Source organism: Pseudophryne corroboree, chromosome 1 (genome assembly GCF_028390025.1).
Source record: "Pseudophryne corroboree isolate aPseCor3 chromosome 1, aPseCor3.hap2, whole genome shotgun sequence".
Taxonomy (NCBI): domain Eukaryota; kingdom Metazoa; phylum Chordata; class Amphibia; order Anura; family Myobatrachidae; genus Pseudophryne; species Pseudophryne corroboree.
In genome coordinates, this window is record NC_086444.1 from 941,923,322 (window position 1) to 941,949,750 (window position 26,429).

A 26,429-nucleotide genomic window follows, 5' to 3' on the forward strand; every position below is an offset into this window, starting at 1 on the left:
TTTAAGCTGTTTTTGAGGGGTTTTTGTAAAAAAAAACACCCGAATCCAAAACACACTAGAATCCGACAAAAAAAATTTCAGGGAGATTTTGCCAAAACGCGTCCGAATCCAAAACACAGCCGCGGAACCGAATCCAAAACCAAAACACAAAACCTGAAAAATTTCCGGTGCACATCACTAATATATATATATATATATATAAGTGTGTGTGTGTGTGTATATAGGCAAAAACCACGGACTCATCACAAAATCTCCTGAACCATAAGACTGGACTTCCTTGCCAGTGGCAGTTGCAGAGCAGTCCATTATTCAATAGGGGAGTTTTGTTTATAGCCTCGGCTGGGTGGGCTATCTTAGCCCATCTTAGTGGGTGCTGCTGTCCCAAAAGCAAGTTACTGTCCAAATGTCTAGTCCCTAGTCCTTATGGTTCATGAGACTTTGTGATGAGTCAGTGTAATTTGCCTTGTGTTATATATATATATATATATATAATATAAAAATCTCTAGTAACTAGTACTGCGCTTAATTCCCTTTTATGGTTTTTGTTTAATTAAGATAGTTCTCCGTACCAATTGTTCTTTTATTTATCTTAAGATAAGTTTGGCAGCTCCCCAGAGAATGACCCTCTGCCTGAACGGACCTACTGGCTAAATATAGAGAAATGGTTTCTTTGGGGGCGCCTATTCATATGGCTTTCTCTGGGTTAATTCTTATCACAGTCAAAAAGGTCTTAAATTTAAATTCTGATCTTATATTTAGTGCAAATACCATGGCAAGTAATTTGTTGAGTACAACCAAGATTAATATTTACAAGATATAAACATATTTATTAAAAAACATGTAGAAATACATATATGATATTGTAAAAAAAATTGCTCAATAAACAGTGTATATTAAAAATCAGTTGTTTTCCTTTCATTTCTGGATCTGAGTGATCAATCCATACAACACCCAACGCGTTTTGTCATTCAAGACTTCCTTAGGGGTATAACAAAACAATCGATGTTCATGGGTTTTTGGAATGCTATGTAGTTATCACTCTGGGTTGTAGTTAGGAGTTGTGACTATATTTCTAAACTTCTTTTATCGAGTTTATGACTCAAATAGTCATAGTACAGTGTTGAGCCCCTAAGGTCTCTTCTGTGGGGCCACTGCAATTAAATTGATCAGCCCATGTAGAACAGTGTCACCATGGATCATATGGATGGCTTATATTCCTATTCAAGTCCCATTAAGCCTTTCCCATATGATCAATTGCATTAGAGGTCCCAGCTTTTACAGAAGAAGTTTTATGGTCACAAGTTGGGGTCCTTTTTAGATCTCTCCTGTGTGTTCCTCAGTGATGATCCTTCCTGTTTGGCTATGGTTCATGAGATTTTGTGATGAGTCAGTGTTATTTGCCGTGTGTGTGTGTGTGTGTGTGTGTGTGTGTGTGTGTGTGTGTGTGTGTGTGTGTGTGTTACACACAGTGCTATATGCTATTTGGAGATTACATTCTGGATGGGGTATGAAGGATATGATATTGATCCAGCAGGACTACCATAATCTAATGGAATAAGGAAAAGTTGCTGTATAGTGAATTCAGATAAGCACATATAATTTTTATTTTGGTATCATTGCACTTGGTGTATATACTGTAACAAAAAAATAATTCCACTACTGGGCTTAGATTTGACTTGTCACATCAATAATTCCTCATTATAAAACATGTCTATCCTCCATTATACTTTAGGATTAGGTGGCACGGGCTTTTGCTTTTGCAAATACCACTATGCTGTTTGATTTGCGTAATGTTTACAATAGTATTTCACACCAGGCTCCAGAGTTTAAGCTTGCTCATTTCACTGACTCTGCATGTCAGACCCACACTGTTTACTCCCATTATCATATTTCCCTCCAGGTCTCTCACCATGCACGTTTCCTAAATGTAATGGGTAGGTACAGACATTAAACTTGTATGTCTGGTGTGTTAAAATGATGATGGTATAGAATCTGTGAAATTGTCTTGGTGTAAGTGCCCATGTGTGGGCTGCATCAAGCATCGTATCCTGAATGTGATGCATCCCGTCACTCATCGCATGCATATTGAGGAAGGAACGAAACAGAAATCTTGTATTGCAATGGTAAGCAAATTGTTATTGATACGCAATACATATTCAATTTGCGTAGTGGGAGTCCAAATTGGGCTATCTTGAAAAGTAAGGTAAGGTATTTTTACTGCACTTGTATGTGCCTAACCTCTTTAGGTACGTCTTAACACTCTGCAACCACATTACTGTATAAACTGATTGTTAGAGCTTTGATATTATTATATATTCTTTTCTTTTGTACCGGGACAAACACAACTTTGGCAAATATAAACATACAGTAGTACAACAGCATTTGTCACATAGAGAATGCATAGTCGGTTGCTCAAGGCTACATCTCAACTCCAGCAGCTGGAAAAATAAATATACTATATCACGGATGGAATGTATAAAATTGGACACTGCCAAAGAAAATCAGCAGAAGCAACAGTAAAGAACGCCACAAAAAAAAAAAGCCACCTAGGAGCTCCACAACCATATAACAGCATGAGCCCACCGGGCGAGTTCTTTTATACAGGTCACACAACACAAAGTTGAATTTTAACATCCTTTTGATTTTCTTTCTTATGTTGGCAATACATTATTCCATATAATGCACATGCTTCAATCTCATAAACAAACAAACCCTCATTGCTTGTATGACAGTAGGCCATTTCTAGGGGTGGTATTCAATATACCGGTTGTTGGGATCCCGATGCACAGTATACCGGCGCCGGAATCCCGACAACCGGCATACCGACACCTTTTCTCCCTCTTGGGGGTCCACGCACCCCCCTGGAGGGAGAATAGATAGCGTGGCGCGCCACCGTGCCCGCAGCGTGGTGAGCGCAGTGAGCCTGCAAGGGGTCATTTGCGCTCGCCCAGCTGTTGGCAATCTGGCGGTTGGGATCCCGGGGCCGGTATGTTGGCCGCCGGGGACCCGGCCGCCGGCAACTCATACTACACCCGTTTCTAGCTGTCTTTTATCTGTACTGAAAATTATGCATTCACATATCTACTAACATTTATCCTGGCAAAATAAGGATTAGGGTGTATACACACTGGGTGTTTTTGCCCAGCGTGTATGCACAGCGATGATCGTGGGCATCGCTGGCAGGAAAATAGCTCAGTGCAAATACACTGAGCTATTTTCCATGTGCCGGCAATGTCCACGGGGGGGGGGGGGGGGGGGGTGAAGCACTTTCCACATTAGGAGACTGTGGAAAGTGCTTCACTCGGCTGTACAAACAGCCCGGCGAACGGCGGCGGCTAGTGATGATGCGGAAGTACGCATCAGCGCTCACCACTCATCACTAGCCCATACACACGGGATGAGTTTGAGCTCAAAGTAGCTCAAAATGCATAAAGTGAGCTACTTTGAGCTCAAAATCACCCAGTGTGTATGGGCCTTAACTCAAACCATATCACCTATCCATAGAAGTCATGCACCCCCATTTCCCACTACACTTGCCCTAATCTATCCAACCACTTGCTAACAAAGCTATACCTGCTACCCATAATCTCAACACAATATTGGCTCCAATAATTAGGAGTGTCCCGTGGACATACTGTACATTGGCTTTGAAAAATATTCAACCCCCTAAAAAGTCATCAGTATTACCTAGGACACTAATTGCAGATTTAAAAAACAAAACATATAATCAGCAGCAGTAACTCAGATCTTACACCACAGTGGAGGCAGCTGCCGAAGCTACACCTCCTAATAGGGAATCAGTACAAGATCTCGGTGGTCAGGAGACCGATGCCAGGAGCCCCACAGGGGAGTGCAGCATGTCCCCTTGCGGGCTCGCTGCAATCATCACACTTCGGACCCGGTGGCGACCAAAGGTTTCAATTCCCCTCCGGGTGGTGGCGTGGACCACCACCTAAGAGGGGTAACCAGCCGGCGGTCAGGACTCTGACCGCAGGTATTTCAGCTGGTGTCGATATCCTGACTGCTGGGATCCCGACAGGCGGTCAATTGACTGCCTCCCCATAATAGGCATAAATGTGGCTTCTTTCCCTATACATAAGAGATAAGGTACGTTACCATGCCCTTACAGTACTCTGGCTACGTCAGCCCATCCCTTTTTATCCCCGGTACCACCTCTCTAACCATAGATAAGAGGGTTGTGTCTATGTTACCTTCGTGCTCAGGACCTGGAAGTGACAAAACGAGAGGGCAGGAGAAAACTTCCGCCCTTACAGCACCTAAATGTTTTCTTCATTCTCCGTTCGTTTGGGGTAAAAAAAAAATTCTATGCAGCATTGGACGCTCGCCACGCTTCAGGCTCGGTGTCTCGATTCGCTCGCCACACTTTACTATTCAAAATAGATTGTGACATGGGTTATAGGAAAGGTCCTCTCCACGAAGAGAAACTAGACGCTACCTAGATAAGAGCAATGAGGAAATAAATCTGTCTGCATTCAAATTGAGGCTACTTTTATCTGAGCATCTGTAGTACAGAAAGGTGCATTTTGTGCTTCTGAGCTGGACTGAAAAGATAGGACTGTTCTGTACCATGCACAATAAGTTATAAAACAATAAAGAACACACAGACCATTTAATAGGAACATCACTAGAAGCTGTCTTTGTTGATCAGAACAAATATTGTATTTTATACAGTTTTAGTAAGCTAAACTCTGTAATATAAATGGTACAACAGGCATTCATTACCCAGCCTTAGCTACCTGCCTGCTTCCAGGCGTGTTCCTATAATATAGCTTTTCTGGGGAAAAAAAAAAAGAAAAGATTTATATTCATTACATTTAGACGTCTTTTGAGGCTGCCTGCTAATATTATCCCACAAGGAAATATATCATTTCTGTGCTCTATAGTATGTTACACTCATTTTATTTGGAACCATTAATGAAACATGAATCCGTCCGGGAAAAGGACTCAGGCTCGTCACCAGAGAATGAGTCGTTAAATCTTATATCTCCTCTCCAATTAAAGGAAATACATACAAAATGTATTCAAGGTGGTACATGGTCCCACAAGGTTAAGCAACATTCTACCGCTCTATGGCCCTCATTCCGAGTTGTTCGTTCGCTAGCTGCTTTTAGCAGCAGTGCACACGCTAGGCCGCCGCCCTCTGGGAGTGTATCTTAGTTTAGCAGAATAGCAAACGAAAGAGTAGCAGAATTGCTACTAAATAATTCTTTGCAGTTTCTGAGTAGCTCCAGACCTACTCCTAGATTGCGATCAGCTCAGTCCGTTTAGTTCCTGGTTTGACTCCCCCGTTTCTCCAGACACTCCCGCGTTTTTGCCTGACACACCTAAATTTTTTAGCACACTCCTGGAAAACGCTCAGTTACCACCCAGAAACGCCCCTTTCCTGTCAATCACTCACCGATCAGCAGTGCGATTGAAAAGTGTTGCATGAACACCAGCAAATCTACTAAGTTTTGTGTTAAATAACTTAGCGCATGTGCTCTGCGCACCATGCGCATTTAGCAGCAAATCCCAGCATAGCGAAAATCGGCAACGAGCGAACAACTCGGAATGACCACCCATGCTAGTTAGACTGTGGACAAAAAGGGGACTGGTCATATCTGGTGGACTTATTCAAAACTGTGTATACCTTGCGAGTGGACATTAAAAAGCTGTTAGACAATAAACTGCAATTAATATCACGCTTAGCCCTTGGTCTGCCAGTTCTATTCTACTCCTGGCTAATAGGAGCTCAGTAGCAAAATTTTGAAACAATGTATTTCTTATGATTTTCTTACTTTACATAATGGTCATATTTTTGTTAGTATTATCTTGACATAAAAATATGACTGCAACAAAAAACTTTATAATATAAGCAGTTTTTTTTTGTTTGTTTTTTATTAGAGAATCAAAATGTTATATGTTTAGCTTATTTTGCAACAAAACATTACATATTCTGTCCCAGTACTGCAGAAGCATGTCACACATGGGTGTAGTATACAGTATGTTGGCAGTCATAGTGGGGAATCCAATTGCACCAGGAAAAAAACAAAAAAACATGCAGCACAGGTTTTTCCCCACAGCCGTAGGGTTTTGGTATTCAATTAGAACCCAGAAATTGGTATTTTTTATCACATCTCCAGAGCAAGTCTCACCTTCCAAAGAGGTGTCTTCTGTATCCAGCGTCTGGAGCCGGTCCTCTGTAGCAGCGTATGTAGTGTGTGTGAGTGTGTTTTGGTATCCGGACTCTAGGTCGACACCTATTGGTCGACATTGAGTAGATCGACATATGAAATAGGTCGACACTGCCATCAGGTCAACATGAACAAGGTCGACATGAGTTTTTCAAAAAAAATTCCTTTCATTTTTTTTTTACTTTTTCATACATTTCCGATCCACGTGGACCACAATTGGGAACGGTAACCTTGCCCAAAGCATGGCGAGGGGACGCAGTGCACTAATTGGGGTTCCCGATCACTTTACGAAGAAAACGACACCAAAAAAACATACTCATGTCAACCTTTTTCCATGTCGACCTTGTTCATGTCGACCTAATGGCCATGTCAACCAATTTCCTGTGTCCAAGTCACTGTCAACCTATAGTTGTCGACCTAATGTGTGTCGACCTAGACACTGTGAGTTCAATACCCGTGTGTATTAGTGTGTGTATGTATGAAAGTGTCCCCCGATATATGTGACCCCCCGTTGCAAATGTAATCCACCCCCCACCCCGAAGCCGACTGCTGGGAGAACTACATCTCCCAGCAGCCCTTGTGCCTCACAGCTGCCCTCTCAGCGGTTGCAAGATGAAGAGGAGACCACAAGTCAGGTGAGTATGGTTTTTGGTTTTGTTTTTTTTGGGGGGGGTGATTTCATGTGCCATGGGTATTTCAGCACTGAAAACCCCTTGACCATTTTTTTAAAATTGTATACCGTGGCTATTGGAAGCGTGCATACCCGCGGTACTCCAAAATTGAGCACGAGGTACACAAGGTTTTTTACCTCACTAAATCTTGTACCCAATTGGGTTCCTCCCATAATGTCGACACAGACCTTGTTGACATTCATCATGTAGACAATGTTAGAATTTCGACTAATCGTCCCTGGTGGCCCAGAAATTACTTACCTGCTCCTGATGGTTGCAGCTCGGCTTATGGGCCCAGGCGTCATGTGTCATTTCCGGGTCAGTCCTCCAATCTTCCAGCGTTGCAGTAAGATTTATTACCTTATACCTAGCCCTTACACTCCCACTAGTGTCTAAATACCCCCCCCCCTGTAACCTCACCATCACCTTCCCCCACAGCCTAACCCTAACCCTCTTTCCCGTAGCGTAAGATATATTGTATGATATGTAGTTCCGACGCAAATTGGAACAAAGTATTGTTCATATCACACAGTGCGTACCCACAAATGCGTGCTCTAGGCCGTTGTCAGTGAGGTCGATCCACCTAATGTGCTACACGTCAGATCATCCGAACCCATAGATGGGTGAATGTGGCGCGTAGCAATATATCACACTGTCGTACATCCGACCGTGCAGTGTGTGCGGCAGTGCAATATATCATTCCATCGGTCCTCAGGTTGGCTGGGACACACATCGTCCGGATGTGTGCCCAGCCTAACCCTAATGTCATAATGTCACATATCAACATTCTGAGAATGTCAACATGTTGCCTGTTGACATTTTAAGTGTCAACATCATAACTATCGACATGATTGTCAACATTGTAAATGTCAACATATTGACTACATACCATTACACACAATGTTGATCTATATCAGTGTTTCCCAACTTTGGTCCTCAATGCACACTCACAGTCCAGGTTTTAGTGATATCCAGCCATGAGCACAGATGGTATAATCAAAATAACTGAGATACTAATTAAGGCACCTGTGCTCAACTATGGCTATCCTTAAAACCTGAACTGTTATACCCCTTTCACACCGCAGCTTGAACCCGGTAAATTGCCGATTTTTAAGGCTTTCTAAACGGTTCGAGCTGCGATGTGAAAGGGTCACCTTCAATTTACCGTTTTTAAAATACCGGTATTTTGAAACAGTAAAAAAGCAGGGTCCTACCCGTTTCAGACCCGTTTCATTGTGCAGTGTGAAAGGGTCTGAAATGGTATTTGCAAGCCCCAGAAGGTGATAGGCTGTCTCCATGTGTGATGTCACCAGGCAGAAGCAGGAAATAAACATTTAAAATGACAACCACTGTTTTGTATGGGTGAAACGGGTTCAGTGTGAAAGGTACCAAAACGGTAATGAAATGGTAATATACTGGTTACAACATGCGATGTGAAGGGGGTTTAACTGCTCAGACCCGTTTAAAGAACCATTTCAAAAGCCGGTTTTGCGATGTGAAAGCAGCATTAGTGTGCCCTGAGAACCATGGTTGGGAAAAGCTGCTGACTATAAATGGTGTGCCTACTAATTTGGCAGGCAGTGCAGTGCACACAAGTCTAGTGTGCCCCTTGTTAACCCTTTGACTTGGTGAGATCTTGCCAGTCAGCAAGGCAGAGACATATTAAGGGGATTTCCCCCTGATGCTCTAACACAGAGGTTCTCAAACTCGGTCCTCGGGGGCCCACACAGTGCATGTTTTGCAGGTAACCCAGCAGGTGCACAGGTGTATTAATTACTCACTGACACATTTTAAAAGGTCCACAGGTGGAGCTAATTATTTCACTTGCGATTCTGTGAGGAGACCTGCAAAACATGCACTGTGTGGGCCCCCGAGGACCGAGTTTGAGAACCTCTGCTCTAACAACTCATCCTTACCCTCCCCTCCTATCTGTTGACCAGTGACCACTAACCATCCAATCCACATTGTCTATTTATTTTACTCACGCTGTCACACAAGCATGCAAGGCGGATGTATTACTGCTGGGACTTTGAGATCAGGTGCTAATCCTGCGAAGGTACACGGACAAGAGACATCATGCAATGAAGCACTCGCACACTTGGGTCCTGGCCATATGTTTAATGTGGCTGGCTTAGGGTATGCATAGGGTTACCATACTATCCCTTTAAACTTGGATAACTCAGGTTCTGTGTTTTATTAAAACCAGGTGAAATGCAGGCTTGAAGTTTATTTAGGTGCAATAAAACATCAAAAGTTTACACAGTAATATGGGAGCAGATGTATTAAGCCTGGAAAAGGGATAAAGAAGTGATAAACCAGTGATAAGCGCAAGGTGATAACGCACTTGCCAGTCAGCTCATAACTGTAATTTTTCAAATTTGTAATGATTGGCTGGTGAGTTATCACCTTGCGCTTATCACTGGTTTATCACTACTTTATCCCTTCTCCAGGTTAATAAATCTGCACGGTGTGGCAAGCAATTAAAAAAGGAAAAAGAAAACTAAAAAATGGCAAAAGAAGCAAGTTTGTCTGTTTCAAGGTCATAAAGGAAATTTCAAAGTTACAATGTCAGGTTTGGAATCCGGTAGGATGATACTGGTAGTAGTTATCTTCCGTGGATTAATGATGGTTATGAGGCTGGGTAGTATGGATTCCATGTGGGAAGGCTGGCGTCCCGTACCCACCACTTTCCCCTCTTATCCCCCTGATGTACAGGATGTGCATTTCCTGGATAGTAATAGTGGTAGCCGCGATTTGTAATCCACCATCCACCGTGCTTCGCCACTCTCTTCTCACTTGGCTGGATGCCTGGGGGACCGCCGGTCTCTGCAATGAGTTCCGGTACTGATGCTATTGCGAGATCATGCTGGTCTCGTGGTCAGTTACTGAGTTACCGGCCGCTATACACGCCTTTGGCGAGGAGACCTGCGGTCGGTGGTTGGTGTTGATTGATATTGGTTTGTGCTCCAATGCATTTCTGCCTTAGCAGTCCTTCCTCAGGAATGGCATTCTGGCATAAGTGGGGTTAAGACATACCTCCCTACATGACCCTGCTCCTGGACCTTTATTGTATGATTGCTGGCACCTGTTTTGAACAGGTTAATGGATAAGAAAGGTGTTTCAGCACAGGTGATGGCAATCATAAATTAAGTGGGAAATCCAGGAGCAGAGCATTCTGTCCCTCCTGGTGAGGGTCATGTTGGGAGGTATGGTTAAGAGACCATCTTGGTCCCAGTGCTTGTTTTTGATTGGTCGGGATTGTAGGTTTTCCATTTGTCAGTTAGGTTGTCAATCTTTTCTGGGTTGCTGTTGCCATGTGTAGGTTCACCATTGGTCAGTTAGTTGTCAATCTTTGCTGGTTTGCTGTTGCCAAATGTGCTTCTTTTGCCATTTTTTCCTTTCTTTTTACCTTTTCCGTTGTTTACCACACCATATAACTTTGTGTTACTGTGTAAACTTTTGATGGTTTTATTGCACCCAAATAAATTCCTGTCACGCACATATCTATTGCGTATAGATCTATAGAACACTTACCATAACGCAAGTCACACAGGGCCTAATTCAGACCTGATCGCTAGGCTGCATGTTCGCAGCGGCTGAGTAAGTCCTGGGCTACTCAGAGACTGCACAAAATCTGTTTGTACAGCTCTGCTACACATGCGTTCGCACACTTGCAAAGCAAACATACACTCCCCTATGGACGGCGACTATGCGAACCCTAGCAAGCGAACAGGTCTGAATTAGGCCCATAGATTTTTTTTTGCATTTTTTTTTTTTTTTTGTATGCTATTTGGCACATACATACTGTCGAATAGCTAGAAAGATGGGTTGGGGGAACACCTTGTCATGTATGGTATGGAGAACCTGGACACATCCCACACCTCCAGCATTTATTATGAGTGTTGGGATATATTTTATGCAGAATGTTTGGGCCCCCATACCACCTCATCACAATTATATAGTTGATCTCCACAACAATTAACATGAGTATATTGGCAAGATTTCACCCACATTTCCTCACATTGTAAGAGTCACAGAGATTATTTTTTTTAAAGTATAATTTATAAAACTAGACAACCTATACTCACACATTAAAGTTGAAGAGTTTTACAAAAAGGAGTGACTACCATATCTTTCTGAAAGATAGCACTGTGGTACCACTTGCAGGGATCATTTTGAAACTTATAGGGATTACTAGGACTCTGTTGGTGCAAGGTTGGATGTTAGCTAAAGGTGGTGTCCGTGATAACTAGTGTTCACTCTAGGCTGTTTTTTAAGGGCAAAACCCGCCCTGCCCTTTCTGCGGCGCCCTGCTAAAACAGCCGCCCGCTTTCTGCCCTCTCAGCATGTAAAGATGCCGCGCGCATGCGCACGGCATCCATTCACGCTGTCCGAGAGCTTGGGGGAAGCCCAGCACCTCCGTAGGTGCTGGGCACGCCCCCAACAGTGACGGCGCCGGCCTCCCATGCCCCCATCTGTGGACTGAACCGCCCACTTGCATTACATGCAAGTGGCCACGCCACCTATTTGCATGACCACGCCCCCGTTTGGCGCGCGCGCTTGTGCCCTCATGCTCCCTCACCCTGCCCGTCCCCTAGAGTGAACACTAATAACATCATCTAAATGAGCGCCGAAGCTCAGGACAAGGTCCCGGGCAGAGCTGCCGTGGGTGCAGATGTTGGTGGTAGTAGCAAATATTCATATGAGGCATTTCGCTACCTTAAGAGAGTCGTAGTTTAGTTTCTGTGTATTATTTTATAGATGCTCAGTAACACATGCAGGCATAGTTGTTTCTTGCAGAAAGAGGCCCCCAAGAGTTGATATGACAGGGCCTCTGTGTGCTGTGCTCATGCTCTCCTGGGGGGATCAATTAACATTATTCTGAGGTATGCTCAAGCTGCACTTATAATTCATATGTACGTCAGAGCAATGGATCATGGGTGCATGAAAGGTGCCCCTGTATAGATTGCCTAACTAAAAATAAAAATGTAACTGCAATTTAGCAAAAGCTTAGTTTCCAACAGAAAAGCTGATTGCAAAAATAATGTTATATGCTAAAACATTCTTATGACTATTAGGTTGTACAGTTGTAGCCAGGCTCATCTTTCCTGCTATGCGTATGCAGACTACGCACATGCGAACGCATCGCGGGAGTGACTTTACGCATCCTAGACAATTGGGTGCGATTAGCAGCAGCAAAGATCAGCCTAGCTACACCTGTAGGTTCAGTTTTTGCCAAGGAGCAGAACGTCCAGCTGAGGAAGCCATGTTACACCGGAAGGGGTGCAAATACCAACTTTTGTTGTGTTTGCAGGGCAAATACTGTATGTTTTTGAACAATGCACGCACCATCCAAATCTAGTTTTTTCACTGAATTGTAGAGCTGTTCTAAAACATTACCCATTCCTGAATCTAAATCAGCTTGGACATTAGTGTATGCCCCAGCAGCATAAAATGGTTTATTCAGGTACAGAAGAGGAATGTGCTCCCAACTCTAATTATATATTAGTATTGTGATGCATCCTGTTTATGTTTACTTTGCCATAACACAATAAATTAATAACTGTGATTCTTATCATAGTGTATAATGTAGCAATGAACTCTAGTACTGAAGTTCATGACTTAAATAATATGTAGATTAAAAAAAAAATGTGTGTATGTATATATGGGTTAGAATTGGAATGCCGGTGGTTGGGATCCCAGAGGTCAGAATACAGACCTCCGGGATCCCGACTACCAACGGGTCGAGCACTAGAAAGCCGCTTGCGGACACGCTGCGCAAACCATGCGGCGGGCTCAGTGGCTCGCTGCGCCCGCCACAGGTTCTATTCCCGCTCTATGGGTGATGTGGACACCCAAGAGTGGGAATAGCCTTGGCGCAGCTGTCGGTATTCTCGGCGATCGGGATCCTGGCATCGTCATTCTGACTGCCAGGATAGTAACTACATCATATATATATATATATATATATATATATATATATATATATATATATATATATATATATATATATTATACACAGTACATAAAGCCACAAGCTGACAAGCCAACTCAAAGCTTGAGGTTGAACAAGAAACTTTGTATCCACAAAAACATTTTTATTTTTAAGAATTTTAACAGTAGATAACAGCAAATATTTGTATTTCTACCAAATTCTTAAGATGTTTTTGTTTTGAGCAATAGACTTAATATTAACCATTTATTACTAGAAAAGTCTTCTGCTTTCTGTTATAAAAGATAACTGCAATACCCTAACGCAGTAGTTCACAGACTTGAATCACGGCGCCGTAGAGCATCAGAAATTTTTTCAATGCACCCCTAAGTCAAAACTTTCTTATTGAGACATTCAGAAAAAAAAATGTAAAGAAATTGTGCTTACCTGTCATCTTTAAGTTCAGTTAAGTGGTGATGGACAGCATTACACTTCTGTATGTCCACATATATATGACTGGCATCCACCAGCTCTGGTTTTGCCTCTCATATTGACCGTAACTAATTTTGATTTGGTCCTGGACCACCAACCTTTGGCAACCCTGCAAGTGTCCCGCTGCATCCAAGGGTGCCTCGGCACACAGTTTGGGAACCACTGCCGTAATGTACATTATACCGTACTTGCAGGCATACTCTATCACAATGCAATCTCGCTAACTACACATTCACAGCTTTCCTACAGCTCTTAAAAGATACAAGGCTCAACTGACTTTAAACATAATTACGGGTCTAGTCCCCCTCCAGCGCATTTTCACTATGCAGACTTAAATCCCTGAAAACGTGAGTATTATCAATGCATAAAATGGCTGAGTGTTTGTTTTAAACACTGACAGTACTGTTTTTGAACAACTATTCAAAGTGCTCCATACAATCGCTTTCTGGGGGAAATGTAGCAATTATCACAAATAAATTGTGATCCTCTCCCCCTCTATTCGCCTGCACACCAGCATTTTATATTGGCAGTTTTCTGAGGTGTTAGCACATTTTACCTAATGATACATTCCACCCTCAGACTGACAGACACAATACGTTATATGTAACCAGACCCTGTGACAGAGTTTTTAGTGTAACTGAGTGGCCTAGATTCAAATCTGTACTTTCTGACAGTTTTAGATCTGAAAATGAGGCAACACGTAATTTTCCCAGAAAGCTCAGGTATTGTATCGCGTGCTTTGGAGCACATAGAGTATACTGTACAGTATGGATGTTGTAATGGTTAGCATTACTGCCTCACAGCACTGAGGTCATGGACTCGATTCCCACCATGGCCTTAACTGTGTGGAGTTTATATATTCTCCCCGTACTTGCGTGGGTTTCTTCTGGGTGCTCCGGTTTCCTCCCACAATCCAATAAAATATACTGATAGGTTAATTGGCTCCCAACAAAAATTAACCCTAGGGTGAATGTGTGTGCACCGTACATGTGGTCAGGAATATAGATTGTAAGCTCCACTAGGGCAGGGACTAATGTGAAAGGCCAATTCTCTGTAAAGCGCTGCGGAATATGTGTGCGCTATATAAATAACTGGTAATAAATAAATAAATGAATCAAAACATGCAAGATCTGAGTTTTCAAGAACAATTGCTCTTTCCCTCACTACCAGATAGCTTAGCGGAAGAACCGAGACAAATCTGACCGCATATATCTATTTTTTAGCGCACATTAGATGACAATTAAAAGTGATGTCACTTTCCAGCTGCAAACAAAATGCTATATGAATTAGTAGCGAGCGTTTCTAAGCCTTGAACAATCCTTTTGAGAAAAATGTCTGTGTGACACCACCTTAAGTTTTATGAAGACATCAATAACAGCTTCCCAATACTGTGCATAGCAATTAAAAAAAATACCTTTTACAAGTAAAGATAGGTATACAATATACAATAATCTGGCTGGTTGGAATGACCATCTGGTATTGTATGGGAGCAAATGACAATCGGCCATTTGTTCCCAAACGCTAGAAATTGGTAAAAATCAATAGTTCAGACAAATAAAAATCAGTTTGATTAAACCAATTTATCTGAATGACTATTTTTATTCAAGAAATAAGAGATGGAACAAGCGCCGATAGTGTAGTAGTTTCTGAAACACAATATTTTCACAGTATATATAGGGATTCTTTGTACCAGATATTCAATTTTCTAGGCACATCAAAGAGTAATTCTTGTCCTCTCTGTCCCTAATGGGGGTGTGGTAAGCAAGGTTGACAGTAACTAGGTTGACAGTAACTAGGTCGACCACTTTTGGTCAGCAGGGTCTGTAGGTCGACATGGTCTAGGTCGACAGCTCAAAAGGTCAAAATGAGGTTTTTGTTTTTTTGAGTGTCGTTTTCTCCGTACAGTGACCGGGAACCCCAAGTAGTGCACCGTGTCCCCTTGCATGTTTGGGCAAGGTTCCTATTCCCAAAATTGTGGTCCATGTGGATCGTTAAGTATAAAAAAAGGTCGCAAAAAGAAAGAAATTGAGAAAAACTCATGTCAACATTTTGACCTGTCAACCTAGAGACCCTGTCGACCTAGTTACTGTCTACCAATAGTGGTCAGCCTAGTTACTGTCGACCTAGAGACCAGATCCCCCCTAATGGCCTAAGGTCCTAAGGATCATGAATTACCAGGCCAGATAGCCAAACCAATCACTTCAGTGAACAAGTGTTTTCATTGCCACCATGTTTTGATTGAAACGGCCAGAGGCCATTAGGGACAGAGAGGACAAGAATTACTCTTTGATGTGCCTGTGAAAATCAAATATCTGGTAAGAAGAAAATATATATGTGTGTATGTATGTGTATGTATGTGTATGTATGTGTGTATGTATATATATATATATATATATATATATAATAGAGAAAATATTGTGTTTCAGAATGTACTACACTATCAGGGCGCTTGTTCCATCTCTATTATTTCTAGATTTACTTTGTCATTAACCTAGTGGCTTTCTGAGGAACTGAGCTTCCATCCAGAGCTACAGTGGAGGAAGTGTCTTGTGAATTATCCATATTCATTCAACTCAGACTTTAACGGTAGCGTCTACCTGGGATATACTACGGACTAGCGCACTGATTCTGTATTTTGTTCATTTTTATTCATTTTCCAGTGTGTGGGAGCAAATGATCAATTGTCACTTACATACATAGCTTTTCATTCCAACCAGCCAGATTGGAAAGATGATTCTATAGTGTGTACTTACCGTAGCCTAAACAATGGCATAAATGAACAATTACATGAGAGACTACAAGTATACCAACACCAATAGTAAAGCTGCATTGGGACTGCTGCTACACTTTAAATAAATAACAAATATATTGATTACTGACATGAATGTGTATCTGAACCTTGGAAAACTGTAGGTTTACTCTAAACAAAATTGTCATGACTGCAAATGTATAACTTATTCAGAAATATTCCCCAAAAAGCAGCATATAAAAGAGATAATTAAAGATTTATGCCTCTCTATTGAATCAGTCTCAACTGTACATGGAACAATATAAAATAGTCTATAACAGATCCGCTCTGCCCTTTCTTAGCATATGAACAATCAACACAGGCTACAATATATCACCTGTCCACACATGCAGTTTACGTCACACAAACTGTGTGTGACGTAAATACACAATGTAATTCCAAACGTGAGTAATGAAGTTCCTCATTTGTACACCGAAAAAGGTGCAGTTAAAAACCTGCAAAACCTATGCAACATTTTAAAAATAAGATTTTACTTACCGATAAATCTATTTCTCGTAGTCCGTAGTGGATGCTGGGACTCCGTCAGGACCATGGGGATTAGCGGCTCCGCAGGAGACAGGGCACAAAAATAAAAGCTTTAGGACTAGGTGGTGTGCACTGGCTCCTCCCCCTATGACCCTCCTCCAAGCCTCAGTTAGGATACTGTGCCCGGACGAGCGTACACAATAAGGAAGGATTTTGAATCCCGGGTAAGACTCATACCAGCCACACCAATCACACCGTACAACCTGTGATCTGAACCCAGTTAACAGTATGACAAACGTAGGAGCCTCTGAACAGACGGCTCACAACAATAACAACCCGATTTTTTTGTAACAATAACTATGTACAAGTATTGCAGACAATCCGCACTTGGGATGGGCGCCCAGCATCCACTACGGACTACGAGAAATAGAATTATCGGTAAGTAAAATCTTATTTTCTCTGACGTCCTAGTGGATGCTGGGACTCCGTCAGGACCATGGGGATTATACCAAAGCTCCCAAACGGGCGGGAGAGTGCGGATGACTCTGCAGCACCGAATGAGAGAACTCCAGGTCCTCTTTAGCCAGGGTATCAAATTTGTAGAATTTTACAAACGTGTTCTCCCCCGACCACGTAGCTGCTCGGCAGAGTTGTAATGCCGAGACCCCTCGGGCAGCCGCCCAAGATGAGCCCACCTTCCTTGTGGAATGGGCCTTGATAGATTTAGGCTGTGGCAGGCCTGCCACAGAATGTGCAAGTTGAATTGTGCTACAAATCCAACGAGCAATCGTCTGCTTAGAAGCAGGAGCACCCAGCTTGTTGGGTGCATACAGTATAAACAGCGAGTCAGATTTTTTGACTCCAGCCGTCCTTGAAATATATATTTTCAATGCCCTGACAACGTCCAGCAACTTGGAATCCTCCAAATCGCTAGTAGCCGCAGGCACCACAATAGGCTGGTTCAGGTGAAACGCTGAAACCACCTTAGGCAGAAACTGAGGACGCGTCCGCAGTTCTGCCCTGTCCGAATGGAAAATCAGATATGGGCTTTTATACGATAAAGCCGCCAATTCTGACACTCTCCTGGCTGAAGCCAGGGCCAGTAGCATGGTTACTTTCCATGTAAGATATTTCAAATCCACCGATTTGAGTGGCTCAAACCAATGGGATTTGAGAAAATCCAAAACTACATTAAGATCCCACGGAGCCACTGGGGGCACAACCGGGGGCTGTATATGTAGTACTCCTTTTACAAAAGTCTGGACTTCAGGAACTGAAGCCGATTCTTTCTGGAAGAAAATCGACAGGGCCGAAATTTGAATCTTAATGGACCCTAATTTGAGGCCCATAGACAATCCTGTTTGCAGGAAATGTAGGAATCGACCCAGTTGAAATTCCTCCGTCGGGGCCTTCCTGGCCTCACACCACGCAACATATTTTCTCCAAATGCGGTGATAATGTTGTGCAGTCACCTCCTTCCTGGCTTTTACCAGGGTAGGGATGACCTCTTCCGGAATGCCTTTTTCCCTTAGAATTCGGCGTTCAACCGCCATGCCGTCAAACGCAGCCGCGGTAAGTCTTGGAATAGACACGGTCCCTGCTGAAGCAGGTCCCGTCTTAGAGGTAGAGGCCACGGATCTTCCGTGAGCATCTCCTGAAGTTCCGGGTACCAAGTTCTTCTTGGCCAATCCGGAGCCACGAGTATCGTTCTTACTCCCCTTTGCCGTATAATTCTCAGTACTTTTGGTATGAGAGGCAGAGGAGGAAACACATACACTGACTGGAACACCCACGGTGTTACCAGAGCGTCCACAGCTATTGCCTGAGGGTCTCTTGACCTGGCGCAATACCTGTCCAGTTTTTTGTTGAGGCGGGACGCCATCATATCCACCTTTGGTTTTTCCCAACGGTTCACAATCATGTGGAAGACTTCTGGATGAAGTCCCCACTCTCCCGGGTGTAGATCGTGTCTGCTGAGGAAGTCCGCTTCCCAGTTGTCCACTCCCGGAATGAACACTGCTGACAGTGCTATCACATGATCTTCCGCCCAGCGAAGAATCCTTGCAGCTTCTGCCATTGCCCTCCTGCTTCTTGTGCCGCCCTGTCTGTTTACGTGGGCGACTGCCGTGATGTTGTCCGACTGGATCAACACCGGCTGACCCTGAAGCAGGGGTTTTGCCAGGCTTAGAGCATTGTAAATCGCTCTTAGCTCCAGTATATTTATGTGAAGAGACATCTCCAGGCTTGACCACACTCCCTGGAAGTTTCTTCCCTGTGTGACCACTCCCCAGCCTCTCAGACTGGCATCCGTGGTCACCAGGACCCAGTCCTGTATGCCGAATCTGCGGCCCTCTAACAGATGAGCACTCTGCAACCACCACAGAAGAGACACCCTTGTCCGTGGAGACAAAGTTATCCGCTGATGCATCTGCAGATGCGATCCGGACCATTTGTCCAGCAGAACCCACTGAAAAGTTCGTGCGTGGAATCTGCCGAATGGAATCGCTTCGTAAGAAGCCACCATTTTTCCCAGGACTCTTGTGCATTGATGCACAGACACTTTTCCTGGTTTTAGGAGGTTCCTGACAAGTTCGGATAACTCCCTGGCTTTCTCCTCCGGAAGAAACACCTTTTTCTGAACCGTATCCAGAATCATTCCCAGGAACAGCAGACGTGTCGTCGGGGTCAATTGAGATTTTGGAAAATTCAGAATCCACCCGTGCTGTTGCAGCACTACTTGGGTTAGTGCTACTACGTCCTCCAGCTGTTCTCTGGACCTTGCCCTTATCAGGAGATCGTCCAAGTAAGGGATAATTAATACGCCTTTTCTTCGCAGAAGAAACATCATTTCGGCCATTACCTTGGTAAAGACCCGAGGTGCCGTGGACAATCCAAACGGCAGCGTCTGAAACTGATAATGACAGTTTTGCACCACGAACCTGAGGTACCCTTGATGTGAAGGGCAAATTGGGACATGCAGGTAAGCATCCTTGATGTCCAGAGACACCATAAAGTCCCCTTCTTCCAGATTCGCTATCACTGCTCTGAGTGACTCCATCTTGAACTTGAATTTTTGTATGTACAGGTTCAAAGATTTCAGATTTAGAATAGGTCTTACCGAGCCGTCCGGCTTCGGTACCACAAATAGTGTGGAATAATACCCCTTTCCCTGTTGTAGGAGGGGTACCTTGACTATCACCTGCTGAGAATACAGCTTGTGAATAGCTTCCAATACCGTCGCCCTGTCTGAGGGAGACGTTGGCAGAGCAGACTTTAGGAACCGGCGAGGGGGAGACTTCTCGAATTCCAACCTGTAACCCTGAGATACTACCTGCAGGATCCAGGGGTCCACCTGTGAGTGAGCCCACTGTGCGCTGAAATTCTTGAGTCGACCCCCCCACCGCCCCTGAGTCCGCTTGTAAAGCCCCAACGTCATGCTGAGGGCTTTGCAGAAGCCGGGGAGGGCTTCTGCTCCTGGGAGGGAGCTGCTTGGTGCACTCTTTTACCCTTTCCTTTGCCTCGGGGCAGATATGACTGTCCTTTTGCCCGCTTGTTCTTATAGGAACGAAAGGACTGCGGCTGAAAAGACGGTGTCTTTTTCTGTTGGGAGGGGACCTGAGGTAAAAAGGTGGATTTCCCGGCTGTTGCCGTGGCCACCAAATCCGATAGACCGACCCCAAATAATTCCTCCCCTTTATACGGCAATACTTCCATATGCCGTTTGGAATCCGCATCACCTGACCACTGTCGCGTCCATAAACTTCTTCTGGCAGATATGGACATCGCACTTACTCTCGATGCCAGAGTGCAAATATCCCTCTGAGCATCTCGCATATAAAGAAAAGCATCCTTTAATTGCTCTATAGTCAATAAAATACTGTCCCTATCCAGGGTATCAATATTTTCAGTCAGGGAATCCGACCAAACCACCCCAGCACTGCACATCCATGCTGAGGCGATGGCTGGTCGCAGTATAACACCAGTATGAGTGTATATACTTTTCAGGGTAGATTCCAGCCTCCTATCAGCTGGATCCTTGAGGGCGGCCGTTTCAGGAGACGGTAACGCCACTTGTTTTGATAAGCGTGTGAGTGCCTTATCCACCCTAGGGGGTGTTTCCCAGCGCGCCCTAACCTCTGGCGGGAAAGGATATAATGCCAATAACTTCTTTGAAATTAGCAGTTTTCTATCGGGGTTAACCCACGCTTCATCACACACTTCATTCAATTCCTCTGATTCAGGAAAAACTACAGGTAGTTTTTTTAGACCCCACATAATACCCCTTTTTGTGGTACTTGCAGTATCAGAGATATGCAAAGCCTCCTTCATTGCCGTGATCATATAACGTGTGGCCCTACTGGAAAATATGTTTGTTTCTTCACCGTCGACACTAGATTCGGTGTCTGGGTCTGTGTCGACCGACTGAGGTAAAGGGCGTTTTACAGCCCCTGACGGTGTCTGAGACGCCTGGACAGGTACTAACTGGTTTGCCGGCCGTCTCATGTCGTCAACTGATTTTTGTAACGTGCTGACATTATCACGTAATTCCATAAACAAAGCCATCCATTCCGGTGTCGACTCCCTAGGGGGTGACATCACCATTACCGGCAATTGCTCCGCCTCCACACCAACATCGTCCTCATACATGTCGACACACACGTACCGACACACAGCAGACACACAGGGAATGCTCTTATCGAAGACAGGACCCCACTAGCCCTTTGGGGAGACGGAGGGAGAGTTTGCCAGCACACACCCAAGCGCTATAAATATATAGGAACAACCCTACAGAAGTGTTGTTTCCTTTATAGCAGCTTAATATATCAATATCGCCAAAAAAGTGCCCCCCCTCTCTGTTTTTTTACCCTGTTTCTGTAGTGCAGTGCAGGGGAGAGTCCTGGGAGCCTTCCTCGCAGCGGAGCTGTGCAGGAAAATGGCGCTGTGTGCTGAGGAGATAGGCCCCGCCCCCTATTTCGGCGGGCTCTTCTCCCGGTGTTTGTGAGACCTGGCAGGGGTTAAATACATCCATATAGCCCCAGGGGCTATATGTGATGTATTTTTAGCCAGAACAAGGTATTATCATTGCTGCCCAGGGCGCCCCCCCCCAGCGCCCTGCACCCTCAGTGACCGCTGGTGTGAAGTGTGCTGACAACAATGGCGCACAGCTGCAGTGCTATGCGCTACCTCATGAAGACTGAAAAGTCTTCTGCCGCCGGTTTCTGGACCTCTTCACTTTTCGGCATCTGCAAGGGGGTCGGCGGCGCGGCTCCGGGACCGGACTCCATGGCTGGGCCTGTGTTCGATCCCTCTGGAGCTAATGGTGTCCAGTAGCCTAAGAAGCCAATCCATCCTGCACGCAGGTGAGTTCACTTCTTCTCCCCTAAGTCCCTCGTTGCAGTGAGCCTGTTGCCAGCAGGACTCACTGAAAATAAAAAACCTAATAACTTTTTCTAAGCAGCTCTTTAGGAGAGCCACCTAGATTGCACCCTGCTCGGACGGGCACAAAAACCTAACTGAGGCTTGGAGGAGGGTCATAGGGGGAGGAGCCAGTGCACACCACCTAGTCCTAAAGCTTTTATTTTTGTGCCCTGTCTCCTGCGGAGCCGCTAATCCCCATGGTCCTGACGGAGTCCCAGCATCCACTAGGACGTCAGAGAAAAAGGAATCCAGTGTCTGACCAGTGAATACATAAAACCTTTGCTCACAGGAATGCTCTGTCTCTTCTGAGATACAAAGGTCAGTGTCCCACCTGTGTATTACGTGCACATCTACAACTGATAGTGTGTTTCGTGTGTATACTGTATGTATATAATGTGCACTTTAAAACCTGATGCAGTCAGCCACTTACGTATAAGGTGCACACAGAAAACAGATGTAGAGTACCACCTGTGTTCTGAGTATAAGATGCACATACAAAACTAATGCAGTGTACCGCCTGTATATATTGCTTTAATGTGTAAAAACGGAAACCTGATACATATGCCACCTGTGTATAATCTGCATATTCAAACCTGATGCGCTGTGCCAACTGTGTATACTGGTAACATCCAAACTTGATGCAGTGTGCCACTGGTGTATAATGTGTTACTCCAAAATTGATGCAATGTGCCACCAGTGTATAATGTGCACATCCAGTACTGATGCAGTGTGCCATCTGTGTATACTGCGCACATCCAGAACTGATGCAGTGTGCCATCTGTGTATAATGTGCACATCCAGAACTGATGCAGTGTGCCACATGTGTATAATGTGCACATCCAGAACTGATGCAGTGTGCCACCAGTGTATAATGTGCACATCCAGAACTGATACAGTGTGCCATCTATGTATAATGCGCACATCCAGAACTGATGCAGTGTGCCACCAGGGTATAATGTGCACATCCAGAACTGATGCAGTGTGCCATCTATGTATAATGCGCACATCCAGAACTGATGCAGTGTGCCATCTGTGTATAATGCGCACATCCAGAACTGATGCAGTGTGCCATCTGTGTATAATGTGCACATCCAGAACTGATGCAGTGTGTCACCTGTGTATAATGTGCACATCCAGAACTGATGCAGTGTGCCATCTGTGTATAATGTGCACATCCAGAACTGATGCAGTGTGCCACCTGTGTATAATGTGCACATCCAGAACTGATGCAGTGTGCCACCTGTGTATAACGCATTTCCAAAATTGATGCAGTGTGCCTGCCACCTGAGTCATATCCAAAATTGATGCAGAGTACCCCTTGTTTATAATGTTCACATCCTAAAACTGATACAATGTGCCACCTGTATATACAAAACAGATTCAATGTGTCAGTGGTGTATTCTATGCATAAGGTGTACATCCAAATCTTATGCAGTGTTCCTTAAGTGTATAATGTGCACTTCCAAAACTGATGTAGAGTACCACCTGTGTTCTAAGTATACTAATACTGTGTGTAATGTGCAAATTGAAACCTGATGCAGTATGCCACCTGTATACATCCAGACCTGACAGTGTGCCCTGTGTATGATGTGCACATCCAGACCTGACAGTGTGCCCTGTCCTGTGTATGGTGTGCACATCCAGAGCAGTCACCTACCTGTACACACAGAGAGGTAGTGTATGCACAAGGCTGTGAGTGGTGGCAGAGAACAGGCAGGCAGGAATACATACATGTGCTTGGCGCTGCACATAACACACATACACTGACCTGGGTGAGACATGGTGATGGTGTCATTGCCGAAGCCCACGTTATAGATGAGCACGGCCGATGCGTTTTGCAGGGCGGCGTGACGGATCTTATCCCTACACGAGCAGTTCCCCACAGGGATCAGGGCCACCCATCTGCCGGCGTGAGCGGGCACCGGGAACTTGGTGGCCGGGTCACAGGCCAGTCTGTCCTGCGGGGAGGGCATCACCGCCAAGCCCCAGGCGTCCTGCCGGGCGGAGTGCTCCCCGTAGCGCCCGCACTCGCTCTTCTCTGTCCTGTTGGCGCCGGTGGCCGGGTCGTGGTAGGTGATGTTGACGAAGGCCGTGTACCACTCCTCCTTCTCCGCCACGGTGAAGTCCATGCAGAGCAGATGCACGAAGCAGCAGGAGAGCAGCCAGGTGGAGAGCGCCAGGCTGCGGCATGCCTCCATCAGGGACATTGCCATCTTTATTCTCCTGCTCCAGCGGCGGCTCTGGCCGCTGCTGCATATGTCACCGCCGGAGACTCGCCTGTCATTGGCTGCGGCCAGGTTAGGGCTCTCTCCTCCTCCTCCTCCCTCTCCCCAGCCTGCTGCTGCCGCTTCCTCTCCCTGCGTGCGGCGGCCAGCCGGGACCCGGGTGCTGCTGCTGCTGCTGCTGCTGCTGCTGCTGCTATTATTAGCGATGGGGACACTGGAGCTGCTGCCCCGGTGCTATGTGGCCCGCTGCTGCCTTATTACTACTGTGTGCCCACCGCTCCACCCTCCCCACACACAACATGTACATGTGTGTACCATGGGAGGAGTCCTGCTGGTATTACGTGGAGGGGATAGCCGGGCACCAGGGCAGGCAGGCCAGCAGCGTCCCACCAGGGAGCACGCTAGCACAAATATGTATCTCACCACCGTGACCCCACTGACCTTATAGAAAAACCTGGCACAGCTAGAAAGTGAAAATAGCATCTTCCCCCATAACCTAGTGACCTACGTGCTTCAGTTTCTTTATTTGTGTGATGTCAAAATTACTTTGTTTTCATATTTTGTTTATTCACCTTACATGTAGGCAGGCCACTAGGGTTTTGTTTTTTGTCAGTATTGATAAGTCATTCAATTAACAGTAAATTAGCTGACAGAGCCCTCTGACCTCGGCTGTGTCCTCCGCTCTCCTGCTGGCAGCCTAACGCTGCGCGGCGTCCAGTCTGTGCATGTGTATGACTACTTCACCCAGCGGAGACTCGGCAATGCCCATAAAGCTTTGCTGAAGTATTGCCATTGCCAGCATACAGGGGCAAACATCGGTAAACTTAAGAGGGGTACACACGTAGCGATGTGTGCTTAAATCCTAATGGGCCTTACACACTGGTCGATACCAGTGAAAGATATGAACGATCTCGTTCATTAATGAACGAGATACGGTTCATATCTTTCAGTGTGTAGGCACCAGCGATAAATGATGTGCGGCCCCGCGCTCGTTCATCGCTGTTGCCGGGTCGCTTATGCATGCAGGCCAATATGGACAATATTGTCCATATGAGCATGCACTGCTATGGAGCCGGATGACGGGGTTAGTGAAGAAACTTCACTCCCCCCATCACCCCGCCACCGGGTCACCCGTCTGCCGTATCAGGCAGTTTGGCGGCGGGTCGCTAGGTGCGTAGGACCCTTAAGCAATCTGACTAGATTGCTTAGAAAGAAGCACACATCGCTCCGTGTGTATGCTCCATAGCAGTGAGCGGCCCCATGCATCACTATCGCTGACTCTAGATTGGCCTGCATGCAGGCACAATCTAGTCAGATCGCGCTGACTAGATTGCGCAGTGAGCTTCCCCCCCCCCCCCCCCTTGCTCATACACCGCGCTGTTACCGCTGTTTGATGAATGCCACAAGTAAGACATAACCCCTTTAGCAAGTGCTAAAGGGGTTATGTATCGTTGATAAATTAGGACTTATATATGAATGTACAGAGAAAGAGAAGAAAAAAAAAGACTTTTTGCTGGGGCACTTTTTTTATAATATATTTCTCATACGTCCTAGAGGATGCTGGGGTCTATTTCATGACCATGGGGTATAGACGGTTCCGCAGGAGCCATGGGCACTTTAAGACTTTTCAAGGGTGTGAACTGGCTCCTCCCTCTATGGCCCTCCTCCAGACCTCAGTTTTAGAAATGTGCCCAGGCAGACTGGATGCACTCCAGAGGAGCTCTACTGAGTTTCTCTGAAAAGACTTATGTTAGGTTTTTTATTTTCAGGGAGAACTGCTGGCAACAGTCTCCCTACTTCGTGGGACTGAGGGGGCAGAAGTAGGAACCAACTTCCTAAAGAGTTTCATGGCTCTGCTTCTGGCTGACAGGACACCATTAGCTCCTAAAGGGAACTGAACGCTAGCCGTGCCTAGATGCTCACTCCCACAGCACGCCGTCACCCCCCTCACAGAGCCAGAAGTCAGAAGACAGGTGAGTATTAGAAGACAGATCTTCAATCAAGAAAGTGACGGCTAAAGGTACCGCACGGGTGGCTGGAGCGCAGCATGCCATGTTGCCCACACATACACAGGCACTGCAGGGCGCGGGGGGGGGCGCCCTGGGCAGCATGAAACCTATGGAAACTGGCATAAATAAGGGGCATAAGTTGCTGAGGCACAGTTCTACCCCCCGCCAGTATAAAAAATTACCTCGTAAAAGCTGAGGAGAAACACGCATTGAA

At 45.2% G+C, this 26,429-nt stretch overlaps 1 protein-coding gene across 1 annotated transcript in view; it reads right to left on the minus strand.

The window, feature by feature from the left end:
• RNF150 (ring finger protein 150) overlaps nucleotides 1-24,488 on the minus strand; it is a 352,979-nt gene extending 328,491 nt beyond the window's left edge. Inside the window, exon 1 of the mRNA XM_063920385.1 lies at nucleotides 23,750-24,488. Coding sequence (XP_063776455.1) covers nucleotides 23,750-24,194 — 445 coding nt within the window. The 5' untranslated portion in view covers nucleotides 24,195-24,488. The remainder of the gene's footprint in view (nucleotides 1-23,749) is intronic.
• Nucleotides 24,489-26,429: the final 1,941 nt, after the last annotated feature.